The sequence below is a fragment of the Salvelinus alpinus genome, chromosome 31 (assembly GCF_045679555.1).
Source record: "Salvelinus alpinus chromosome 31, SLU_Salpinus.1, whole genome shotgun sequence".
Lineage (NCBI taxonomy): Eukaryota > Metazoa > Chordata > Actinopteri > Salmoniformes > Salmonidae > Salvelinus > Salvelinus alpinus.
In genome coordinates, this window is record NC_092116.1 from 24,615,106 (window position 1) to 24,628,091 (window position 12,986).

Here is a 12,986-nt window from a genome sequence, read left to right on the forward strand (position 1 = left end):
TGAGGGTTGATATTTAATTTGATTCATAGCTTTTGAAAAAAAATGGGGGCTATTGTGTGGTAGTGTAAATGGACAAATAGTTTCACCTTTACTGTGTCCACCAGTATCTTCAATTGTAAAGCATTTTATTTTAATAAAGACTCCTGATAAATATTACTGCCAACTACATTAGTTGTATTAAATTCAACTTTATTCACCATAATTCAGCAAGTCACACAAGTAATTTTATCATCACTGTCTTTAGAGAGGCCTCTATACAAAACTACAAAGGTTTGGCAGGGACAAATGTTTTTTTTGGGGGGGGAAACTGAAGGATGAAGGTGGGTCATGTTTTGATCAATGTTATTTGCCACAGTGTTTCATAGAAAGGAAAATACTGTACACTAAACAATTCTGAGTTCATAGCGACATTATCCAGTAGGAATTTCAAACAGTTGTCTTTAGTGGTGGATTTCATGAATAACTCAATGATCCATTATAAACTGGTTTGAGCCCTGAATTCTGATTGGCTGAAAGCCATGGTATATCAGACCATATACCACAGGGGTGACTATGTATTTTTACTGCTCTAATTACATTGGTAACCAGTTTATAATAGCAGTAAGGCTCTTCTGGGGTTTGTGATATGGCCAATATACCACAGCTAAGGGCTGTAGCCAGGCACTCCGCATTGCATCATGCATAAGAACAACCCTTAGCCGTGGTATATTGGCCATATACCAGGCCTTATTGCTTAAGTATACAACAGTTTACAATTGTGGCATTGTCAAAGGGACATTCGCAGGGCTGCCTAGATAAAGGAATATTTTTGACGATGGGTATCAACATCATAATTCATGTATAGCCATAAACCAAGAGTGGCAATTGACACACTACAGGCCTTGGTCACTCGTATCGGCCTGGACCCTAGACTCACTGCACAGTGGCTTTTTGCATGGTACAAAAAAAACTAGGTATGCAAGAAAATAACACTATTTACATCCACCAACACATTCCTCATGCAAGAGAAATTTGTGTCTGAAATAATTATTTTGCCAGAGCAATAGCATCGTAGGCCCTGGCCAAAAGCAGTGCACTAAATAGGGAATAGGGTGCCTTTTTAGACACACCCATAGAGATCTGCCAAAGCAAATCTTCTGAAGGATCTCAGCTGTTGTTCATAGAAGAGATGCCTGGGCTGCTCAAATTGCACCCTATTAAGTGCACCGCATTTGACCAGGGTACATGGGGATCTGGTCAAAAGTAGTACACTATGTAGGAAATAGGGTGCCATTTGGGATGGAGCAAAGAGGTCTTCTGAAGGTCAAATGGTGAGAGGTCAACGAGAGAGGAGCGGCAGGTCACTTGAGTTCATGATGAGGCCGGAATCGAGGTTCAGGTTGTCTGGAGAGAAAAACAACGGGGGGGGAAAACACTTTAGTTGAAAAATAGTGGAAGATCATAGAATTTACTTTTTCCCCAGAAACTCTGTTATACAGTATAGTTTCTGCAAGATGTAAAAAGTAGAGTCTAGATAAAGAAAAGGAACATGTTAAATGAAAACTAAGGATCTCTATTTTGGGGGGAAATTACAGCATATATACATTCAACCATTTTCCATCGCCAACATTTGAATTAAGCCAAGGCTTTGTTTTATGGTCAAACCAGAAAAATACATCAAAACAATGTTGAAGTACAGACCCCTGTCAACATATAACACTTTCATTTGAGAAAATGTTCTGCCTTCTGTAAGTTTAAGAAACATTGCCTTGTGCTTTAATTCCGTTACCAAAAACACTGAACAAAAATATATACGCAACATGTAAAGTGTTGGTCCCATGTTTCATGTGCTGCAATAAAAGATCCCAGAAATCTTCCATACACAAAAAGCTTCTCTAAAATGTTGTGCACAATTTTTCTTACATCCCTCTTAGTGAGCATTTCTCCTTTGCCAAGATAATCCATCCATCTGACAGGTGTGGCATATCAAGAAGCTGATTAAACAGCATGGTCATTGCACAGGTGCACCTTGTGCTGGGGACAAAAGGCCACTAAAATGTGCAGTTTTGTTACACAACCCAATGCCACAGATGTCTCAAGTTTTAAGGGAGCCTGCAATTAGCATGTTGACTGCAGGAATGTCCACCAGAGCTATTGCCAGAGAATGTAATGTTCATTTCTCTACCAACACCGTTTTAGAGAATTTGGCAGTACGTCCAACCGGCCTCAACCGCAGACCACGTGTAACCATGCCAGCCCGGGACCTCCACATCAGGCTTCTGAGACAAGCCACCCCGACAGCTGATGAAACCAAGGAGTATTTATTTCTGAAATAAAGCACTTTTTTGTGGGGAAAAACTTATTCTGATTAGTCTATGCCCTCCCAGGCCCACCTAAGGCTGCAGCCCAGTCATGTGAAGTCCATAGATTAGGGCCTAATGAATTCATATCAATTGACTGATTTCCTTATGAACTGTAACTCGGTAAAATCGTTGATTGTTGCATGTTGCGTTTATATTTTTGTTCAGTATATCTAAACCCATATATTTGTTATGAAAGTTCACATAAGTAACAAGAATGGGTAGACCTATCAAAAAGTGTTTTTGATGATATTAAATGTTGTTTATGAATTAAGTGATTAAAACTTTATTCCATTACCAAATCAGTAACGGAATTTCTGCAATTGAATTAGCTACAACGGGGAAATCATAGTCACAAACTACAGTTGGGTTCACAAGTTTGGACAGTAAAGAAAAGTACAGTACAGTACACTACTGTGCTGAACTTTGATGTTCAAACGTGTGAAACATAGACGTCTATGATTGGTTCAGATTTGGTCCGGACCAACCAAATTTGGTCTTGTTTGCTCATTAAAATAATAGCCAGTGGGTAGAATAATCCCCAGTTATGCAAAGGAGGATATTGCATATTTATATACCTATTTAGGATACAACACCATGAAAACAATGACATTCATATCTATAATTATGCATTTCTGTCTAGTACAGATCAGTGAACCATGATGAAATTCCGTAACTGGGTGAAACCCACTTCACTTACTGTAGTTCAATAACTAAAAATATACTTTTTCAAAGTCAATGTGTCATTATTTTGATGCCCCATTATTTTGTTGAATCTTAAATTCAGAGCAGTTATTTAACTGAGTTTTTGGAAAACGCGGGTCGCATAATGAGGGAGATTTTCTGTTACCAAACGCGGCATCTGCGCAGTTCTTTCAGTAAACGTGAGTTTGTAAAATGCTCAGTCGTTGCGCGTAGAGTTGTAATGGTTTGTAAAATTTCGAAAATCAATGTTTTTTTGTTTGGCATACATTTTAACTGAAGATTCAGGAGTCTCCGCACAATTCCTTTACTGTGGAATTGCCCTACAGTTCTCAGATACAGTATTTTTTAAACCTTTATTTAACTAGACAAGTCAGTTAAGAACAAATTCTTATTTACAATGACGGCCTACCCCGGCCAAAAAGATCGATCTTGATTAACAATAGCCTAATTCTTGGGTTCCCCTCAATCAGTCAATAGCAAAGGCTGTGCATTATCACGATCAGCAGTAGTGAATAGTAGTAACTAGGGATGCACGATATATTGGTGAGCATATCGGAATCGGACGATATTAGCTAAAAATGACAACATCGGCATCGGGCTGATGTCGGTCTATTTTAATGCCATGTGCAAAACCGATGTCGAAGCTGAAGTGCATACCTATATAACATAAGTAGATGATGTAATGACGCCACGAAAACTACAGCTCTACACAGAACAGCAGAAAAATACAGCTCTACACAGAACAAAAGCAGAAAAATACTAGGTGCACACTTCCAACAAATAAACAAGTTGAAGTCCAGCAGTCATTTGAAAGAGTAAGAACATTTCAGCGAGACAACTCAAAAGGCAAAATCCATTAAAACGCCAAGATAATGGAATTCATTGCCCTTGACAATCCACTGTTCTCTGTCATGGATGTTGTTGGCTTTCGCCGACTGGTCGAGCACCGGTGCACACTACCAAGTGCGCCATTTTTCAGATGTTGCCCTACCGGAGTTACACAGTATTGTTGAAACACATCCATGAGCTACTTGCTATGGGCGTCACTGCTATTAGCTTCACGACTGACATTTGGACCAGCGATGTCAGCCCCATGAGCATGCAGAGTCTGACAGCACAGTGGGTCGACGAGGATTTCGTATCGCATGCTCAAGAATGTGCTGGTTCTCAAAACCGCTGCTGCCATTTCAATGGTATTTGAGAACATGTTTGAAACATCAACACACTCCTAGCTCCAGTCGAACAACTGACTGGAGAAATAAGCTCATCGACTGCAGCAGACGTGATATCCTCTGTCATTGCATTGAAACGCTCAACAAAACTGTCCACACAGACCGTGGGATTAAAACTTGCAAAAGTACTAGAGGCTGTGAACATGCGATTCAGTGGCATTCTCTCTGAGCCTCTTTACTGTGTCGCCACCATGCTGGATGCTATGTACAAGGACCGCTACTTCGATGCAGACAAGAAACTGGTTTTACATGAAATGTTACATACACAGCTGGACAAGATGGAAACGGACACAGTGACAGTGCGCACCGAGGAAGAGAGGCCACGGACAGACAGAGCTGAAACTTCACTGCTTGACATGTATGATGAAATCCTGGATGAGAATGAAACGACTGAACAAATAAACAACGAAACAGCACAACAAGTAAGTGAAAGAAATAGGTTTTGATTATGTTTTACTGGCAATGCGGACATACATAAATGCCAACAAAATAACTTTTTGGTCAGTGTGGTGTGTAACCTTTATTTAAACTAGGCAAGTCAGTTAAGAACAAATTCCTATTTACAATGACGGCCTACCCAGGCCAAACCCGGATGACGCTGGGCCAATTGTGCGCAGCCCTATGGGACTCCCAATCGCGGCCGGATGTGATACAGCCTGGATTCGAACCAGGGACTGTAGTGACACCTCTTGCACTGAGATGCAGTGCCTTAGACCTCTGCGTCCGTGTGTGTGTTAAATATTTAACTGTACTAGAATGCTTAAAATGTTGCTAACAGTTTTAATATTGGTTATCGCTATCAGGGTTTTTTGGCAAGGAAATTATCGGATATCGGCCAAAAATAACATATAGGTGCATCCCTAGTAGTAAAGAAGGCCGTTGTGTCTCTCACCCTGATCGAAGTTGAGTTTCTTGGAGTTGGATCCCTCTCCCAGTCCCTCTAGGTCAGAGTTCACATCAGAGTCATTCAGAGCGCTCAGGGTCACGTCTGCTGGAACACGTTATAACACCCAGGCAGGAAGAGAGGACGGGATGGTTAGCTACATGTAAAAACCTCTGAAATATGATATGGACATTTTGTTGAAAAACAATACATCAGTTATCACACTTTGATATAATGCCAATAAATGGATGTTCCCACACTTCATGTCTTTATTAAGTGCCCTAAGTAGATTTCAGTGTGTGGAGTGAATAAAAAACATTGCCAAGATGATTATAACTACAAAGCTGACTGATTCCTTCATCCATCCATCTCCACTCACCTGAGGTCTTCTGTTTCTTCATAGCGGGAGGAGCCACGGTCACGTTGCCCTGGAGACCTGCCGGCAAGACGACCTGAGCAGTTGGCACAGCGATGACAGTTGGAGTAGCCGTGGTGGCCATGGTGACAGCAGTCTTCTTCACGGTCTTCTTTGGGGAGTCGGTGGAGATGGGCATCCCACTCTCGTCATAGAGCTTCCTCTTGACTGTGGTTTTAATCTGAGCCCTGATGAGGAGAGACAAGGTGGGAGGTTAGCGTGGTGGTGGGGATTCAACCAGTAACCTGTCATCAAACACTTTTAAAAAAGGAAACCATCACAATTTGATACAGATCTTTAGCACTAGTAGACAGACAGTACAACGGATTATCTTCTAGTGATGGTTTATCTCATCAGGGCCTGTGTCACTGATAGTCTATCTATCTTCTTAGCTTTGGAGCTAGCTACCTCTTAAAAGATACGACTGGACACCACTTGGACGTGAAGTGTTCAATGAGAGAAAGAGATACAAGGGGTAAGTCAGCGAGACCGGGTGAAGGAGAAAGAGAATAAATGACACGTAGAGAGACATGTTTCTTTATTAGATCTATTTTGTTGTATTATTATTTGTTATACTACTTTGATATTACTGCACTGTTGGCTAGAGCTTGCAAGTTAAGCATTTCACTATACTTGTGAATGAGACAAATATAACTGGATAAGAGGCCATTGGGAATGAGAAGGCAGGGAGAGAAAGGGGAAAGACGAAGAAGAGGGAGAGTGTGTCCTTACACGGTACGCTCCTTGATGACAGAGCTGAGAGAGTTCAGGTCATCACCAAATCTCACCACCGTCGATCTCAGCTGCTCAATCTCAGTGTCCGTCCACTTAGCTCTGCAACGACACACAGGGCGTGTTTCAGATCCACTAAGCTACATTGCAGTTGGATTGCACAGATTGCAGAATCCCTGATCTACAAATCACCTTGCACCATAAATAACTACCCATTATGATTATAGATCAGTCATTCTGCTCACCTAACACTGTTGCTTCCATTCCTCTCTTTGCCCCAAAGTCTGAACACATCGACAACAGTCACCTACGAAGCATTGTTACCCAAGGGAAACAACTACTTCAAGGTCTCAGAGCGAGTGACATCACCACCGCTAACTAGCTAGCCATTTCACAGCGGTAACACCCAGTCACTAACTAGCTAGCCATTTCACAGCGGTAACACTCAGTAGGTGATCAGCAATTAATGCTCTATTTCCTCATGGGCATTCAGAACCCCTCAGACTGAGAGGATCACCACCGCCCAGTGACTAAGAGAGGGTGTCATGTGCTTCGTGGTAATGACGCAGCAGTGTTCCCTCTGTGTTTTTCTTGGCAGGAATATTCCACAGAGCACAGCAAATGAATCAGAGAGTCTACTACCAGTGACACAAGCCCAGAAATAACCAAGTCGTGGTCAGTAGACAGACTTATAATGTAGACTAGAGACATGGAACGCCACATAGGCCAATCGATACAGTTCTTTATCTACATGCAACTTGGTGTGTGTGTATGTGTGTGTGTGTGTGTGTGTATGTGTTAGGTGATATTTGGGGAGACCTCTTCTACGACATGCTATTCCAAATATCGCGATAGCCGATATAATAATTCTGCGCCGCTAATGACTAAATGATACCGACTACAGTTATGATATTATAGTTGCATTCTCAATATATGATCTTCATATAACGAACAAATATGACTTAATTAATTTTCAACATACTAACTGATAAAACCACAGTTTTGATTTGTAAAGTTCAAATAGAGTATAGTCTTGCACTTCACAATATATTGTCAATGTCAAATATCACAATATTCGGTTTAATCCTATATCGGCCCAACCCTACTGTGTGTGTTCCCCTCACCCTGCAGGGCTGGAGTCAGCCACGGGATGCAGCTGCATGGTCAGCTCACCCAGCTTAGTGAAAGCTGCTCCTGCTGCTGAGAAGATCTCTCCAACCTGAGACATGAACCCAGAAAACAACTCAAAAACACAAATACCTTTGAATTATCCTCTCCTATGTTATTTTGATGCAGTAACTAAGGTTGTTTGGTGTACAGTATGTATCAGGGTTGGCGTCAATTCCATTAATTCCAATTCTCTTCAATGATTTTGGATGAGGAACATTTTGAATTGGAATTTGGTTTACTATCTGATTTGACTAGCATCGAACCCAACCCTGGTATGTATGACCAACTGTATAACAACTGCAAGGCAATGCCTGATGGCATATTATAGCAATACAGGACTTGTCCATCTTTTACAGATTTGGTATTTTGTACAGTTCTAATGCAGAATTAAATGTTTATTCTAAGAGCAGATAATTGAGGGGGTTTTGTACCATGTAGACAGCGCCACCATGTGGTGGCTTATATACACACATAAAGGACAACTTTGCCAAAACTTTCATTCAGCCACGTCCTTGGTGCTTGACTTATCATAAAACGAATTATGCATTTTCAAAAGAGTTTCCTTGGTATAGCAAAGACAGTAAAATATATTACGTTTCTCTTTGGAATAAATCTAGCTATTCTACACAGGTAACGTTACAAATTGAAATTAACGACATTAGCTTGCTATTTTGAACGTTAGCTAGATTTGTTTTGCAGCATCTTGCTAAATAACAAATATAACGTTAGATAACTAGGGCTAAAACCAACCTACCTTCGTTGAGGCTGAAGTCATTTTGCTTTTTGTAGTTGCTGAACTGACTCAGATTTTCCAAGAAAGAACACTATTTAGAGATGCTAGTTTAGTTTCAGGTTTAGCTAGCTTGCTTGCACTGCAGGCTGGCAAAACAAAGGACAACTTCGTCCGCGACGCGTCCTACAATATTGATATTCGTGTTGGCAATGTGTTAATGGTTTCAGTGACCCGTTACATTTTAGTAACACAGTCCATGTGTTTTGTGTGCAATAATCAGCTATTTTTACGTACAATTAAATAAATAACACACACAAACGACATCAAAAGACAAACGGAAGTCCTAACGTGCGCTGGTAAATTCCAAGCGATGATTGGTCCAAAATCCACGCGATGTGTTCACGATTGGTCCAAATTCATAACTATGTTTCAATTTTCTTTATCCCCTTTTAAACATTGTAGCGAATAAAGGAAAATAAATATTGTAATGTCATGTTATCTTATAGCAGTGGCAACATAATAACATTACGTGTGGTTTCAAAAACGTTATTGCTACATTTCGACACAGTTAATAAGGGTGCGTTCGTAAATGCACTCTGGCAATCTACTCCGATTTCAGAGCACTCTCGTCCGAGTGCGCCAGAGGGATGAATAATTGAGGAATTTATGAACACGCAACACCTGTTGAATATGCAATGTCGGCAACAAAAAAAACGTTATTAAATTGTTGCCAGCAGCACAGTTACAGTCACCGACGCTCTAGATTTTCCACTGTTTAGAGATGCTAACTAACGTAGCTAGCTAGTGTAGTTTAAGGTTTAGCTAGCTTGGTTGCACTGCAGGCTGTGTCCGCTCTGAACACTCCAAGAGCGAAACGCTCCGTATTTAAGAACGGACAATCTGACAACGCTCTGAATTTACGAACGCCAGAGTGCACTCAGGGACTCCAGAGTGAATTTACGAACACACCCTAAGCACTTGGCCAAATCGCTGGAACTGTTTTGTGTAGTTATCTCATCGGAAAAATAATAAGTGGAATTTAAAATATTTTAAAATATTCTTAGTTAAATACACATATTTCCATAAACATCATCGCTGTCAATTTTAGCAACGTTTTTTATTCTTGAACATATCCATAGAAAAACGTTTTTCCGGTTTCCACAAGTCACCTGACACACTTGTGATTGAGCTCGAGCTTCTCGGAACAACTGGTTAGACGACAAACAGCTGCCCCAAGTGCCTTTTTTCTACTATTTAACTTGGGAATTACGACAGTTCCCGTAGTGATAAGTCTATTTTTGAGTTTACGTCGTTGTTTGAGTCGTTAAACGATGGTTTCGTGTTTATTTTGCGGTCCCAAGTTGGCCGCCTGCGGTATTGTCATCAGCATCTGGGGAGTCATAATGCTGGTAATATAACTTGTAACTTAAAGTACAGTGGTTTTTGTTGCTTATTATCAGAATGTGTACAGTGATTGTTAAATGACTAGGTTATTGATAGACAACCGAGATAGTATGGTAATGTTTTTTTACATTGCATATGACAATGTGTGAGCCCCAGCCCAGTATACATAACGTTAACTATCTAATTTATTACAGCTGAATTGTATAGCCATCTGTCGCTTGGTTTGCCTCATTAAGACCTAGACAGACAGGTACTGATGGTGTTTGTTGTAGTGTTATTCTACAGCCACTGACTATATATGTTTCTTGTAGTCAAACTGTCTAGATTTGAGAAGTTCAGTTTCACTTCAGGGCGTTTGTTCTTCTCATGACATTCACATTTGTTCTAGTATTATGCACTCTGCACTGCTGATACAAGTAACATAAGACATACATACTACTACTGTCATTTGCTCCCTACAAATAATTGCTCTGTCTGTCTCTCTCTAGGCAATGTTGGGTATTTTCTTCACCACCCACTCTGCAGTGCTGATAGAGGATGTGCCTTTCAAAGAGGAAGACATGTACAATGAGTGAGTCCATACACACACACTCAGTCACACAGTCATTCTCTGGACACATGACTCACAGTGGAAGAATAGCGTCAGAAATGTTACACACTCAGGAGACACACAAATGTGTCTCTAATGTAACATAGGGGAGGATACACAGTAGAGTAGTGTGTGTATATGTTCAGGATGGTTCTGGGTCAGCTTTCTCTCCCTCAATCCTATCCTTATTAATTAGGGGAGGAAACTCAAAACTGACCATAGGAGGCTGGATGCTGTTGCTTCTTTTTAAAGGAATATACCACTCAAATTATTTTATTTTATTAGTCCACGGTTGATACAGTGCCAAAATGTTTTGCATGTCAAGTTTTCAAGATGTACGATTTTCAAGAAGTGTCACTTGACACATCGATACATATTGCATCATCATCATCATCATCATGATGATGGGGCAAGAGACACTTTGCTTCTTGAAAGTCCAAAACTTGACTGCTGACATGCAAAACATGTTGGGACTGTGTCAACAGTGGACTAATGAAACAGATACCAAAATATATTTTGAGTAGAATTTTTCTTTGTGTTTTGATTTACTTGATTTATTACTTTCAGCTTATTGTGGAGTAGAGGGCTTCAAAAGTGCATCTCTGGTGTTTTTAGTGTCTCGGTTTTTCCAATTTGTCACCTGTGTCCCTTTCCCACTCTTTCTTTTCTCACACCTTGACCGCTGTCCCCCTCTCTCTCTCCCTCTCTCTCCCAGTCAAGAGCCTCCCCACACCATCTACGGCCTCTATAACCAGGTTGGATACAACTGTTTCATCGCAGCGGGTATCTATGTGCTGGTTGCCGCTCTCTCCTTTTGCCAGATTAAACTCAACCATCGCAAGGAGTACATGGTGCGCTAGCACCACCTACTGGACTAGCTATGGTACTGCAGGACTGATACCACCCGCTGGACTTGCCATGGTACTGCAGGCTGCAGCACCACCGCCTTACACTGTCTGGAGAAGTGTATTTTTCCATACATGTTCTGTTTTAAATATGAATGGTAGCCAGGGTTGGGGCCGATTCCAGACAATTCAGGAAGTACCCTGAAATTGCAATGAGGAATTTTTTTTATTGGAATTTGGTTGACCTTTTTAATTGAAATGGAATTGACCCAAGCCCTGATGGTAGCATTGTTATTGTCTGGCTTGTGTCCTGATTCTCCACACTTCTCCCAAGTGTGCACTTGTACAGTCGCCATCAAGGACTTAAAGCATGGGATTGATGTAAGCATTGGCTGGAGGGAGTTTCCAGCACTCTTAAATCCATGGGCGGGATTGTGCAAGTGCACACTTTGGAAGAAGGGTGGAGAATTGGGAGTTAACAAATATATTGATCATTCACATACATAGGTTAATCACTAACGCCGTGCTATTATTTATCTACTGAAATCAAATCACCAGAGTTGTATTATTTCCTTGCTAGCGTCTACAGAATTAGGAATAATAACTGCTTTCTGTTAATTCACTGTGCCTGTCTTCCCCTCAGGTAAAAATTATCTTGCAATTTCTCAAATTATAGTTGTATTTGTTTGAAGCCTTAACTTGTTTTAGAAGCTGCACAGAAGTTTGAACTTCTAGTGTTTTTTAGAACTTCTAGAATGTTGTGCCTTATTATGCGACAGAAGCTGTTCTTTGTGTGTTCTAGTGCTTCTCAGAATGTTCTATTCTAATCTAGTGACTTATTGGACAGAATATGTTCATTTCTCTGCTTTCTCATGGACTGTTCAGTCAGATCTCTTGGCTTTGTAGTTTTGGAAATCTAATCAAAAGTTTTGAATTTTGTCCAGCCTTGATACAGTTTGATGTAATAAATCCTGATTGTTGAGTAGTTTTAAAAATAACGTTTTATTTGAGTAGGGTCATATGCAATAACATTGACACGTAGAAATTTACGACAGTAAGATGCATTGCACCATAACACATTAGCTTGCGCTAATTTACAGTGCCGTCCCTGGATAGACAGTAACATGGCAAGAAAATCCCCAAGTGTAATAGCATAGTTACAGAACATTACCTTATTACGTTATTCTAAATGTTACAGGTAATAATCACAGTGTATCTCCTATCGACCAGTGTTGTTTGAGCCCCATACATTAAAGAGAGGATAAGACTACACAGAGGTCTACATGCTTTTCTCTATACGGCTGGGCAGTAGGAAGAAGTAAGGCACTTTAGACTGTTGGGAATGGGATGTCACCCATTGTCCATTTTTGTGGTCATGGTGATAAGACCCAATAGGTCAAGTGATTCTGTTCTCAACGGTTTCCTGAACTCTGTCCTGTCCCCCCCCCCCCCCCCACCCGGGTGCACTTTTTGGGTTTTGCCCTAGCGCTACACAGCTGGTTCAAATAACCAACTCATCAAGCTTTGATTATTTTAATCAGCCGTGTAGTCCTATGGCAAAAAAACTAAACATGCAGCTGGGGGGTGAGGGGGGGCAGGACCGAGTTTGTGAATCCCTGCTCTATAGTGATGCTGTTCTTCTATAGTGATGCTGTTCCTCTATAGTGATGCTGTTCTTCTATAGTGATGCTGTTCTTCTATAGTGATGCTGTTCTTCTATAGTGATGCTGTTCCTCTATAGTGATGCTGTTCTTCTATAGTGATGTTGTTCCCTATAGCGATGCTGTTCTTCTATAGTGATGCTGTTCTTCTATAGTGATGCTGTTCTTCTATAGCGATGCTGTTCTTCTATAGTGATGCTGTTCTTCTATAGTGATGCTGTTCTTCTATAGTGATGCTGTTCTTCTATAGCGATGCTGTTCTTCTATAGCGATGCTGT

At 40.8% G+C, this 12,986-nt stretch overlaps 2 protein-coding genes across 5 annotated transcripts; one reads left to right on the plus strand and one right to left on the minus strand.

The window, feature by feature from the left end:
* Window positions 1-172: 172 nt before the first annotated feature.
* Window positions 173-8,598, minus strand: LOC139561112 (chromatin complexes subunit BAP18-like). 4 transcript variants are annotated; one of them, XM_071377986.1, is made up of 6 exons: window positions 8,231-8,598; window positions 7,431-7,525; window positions 6,307-6,408; window positions 5,539-5,762; window positions 5,169-5,264; window positions 173-1,383 (listed from the first exon to the last, which is right to left on the minus strand). In XM_071377986.1, the coding sequence occupies exons 1-6, from the start codon at window positions 8,249-8,251 to the stop codon at window positions 1,319-1,321; spliced, it is 603 nt and encodes a 200-aa protein (XP_071234087.1). In that variant the 5' UTR covers window positions 8,252-8,598; the 3' UTR covers window positions 173-1,318. The 4 variants fall into 4 exon arrangements, with proteins under 4 accessions (XP_071234087.1, XP_071234086.1, XP_071234089.1 ...); XM_071377985.1 differs by having other exon boundaries at window positions 5,169-5,267; XM_071377988.1 differs by lacking the exon at window positions 6,307-6,408 and having other exon boundaries at window positions 8,231-8,581.
* Window positions 8,599-9,354: 756 nt separating this feature from the next.
* On the plus strand, window positions 9,355-12,042 carry LOC139561113 (ribonuclease kappa-A-like). The gene is made up of 3 exons (XM_071377989.1): window positions 9,355-9,618; window positions 10,102-10,184; window positions 10,918-12,042. The coding sequence occupies exons 1-3, from the start codon at window positions 9,541-9,543 to the stop codon at window positions 11,060-11,062; spliced, it is 306 nt and encodes a 101-aa protein (XP_071234090.1). The 5' UTR covers window positions 9,355-9,540; the 3' UTR covers window positions 11,063-12,042.
* The last annotated feature ends 944 nt before the right edge of the window (window positions 12,043-12,986 follow it).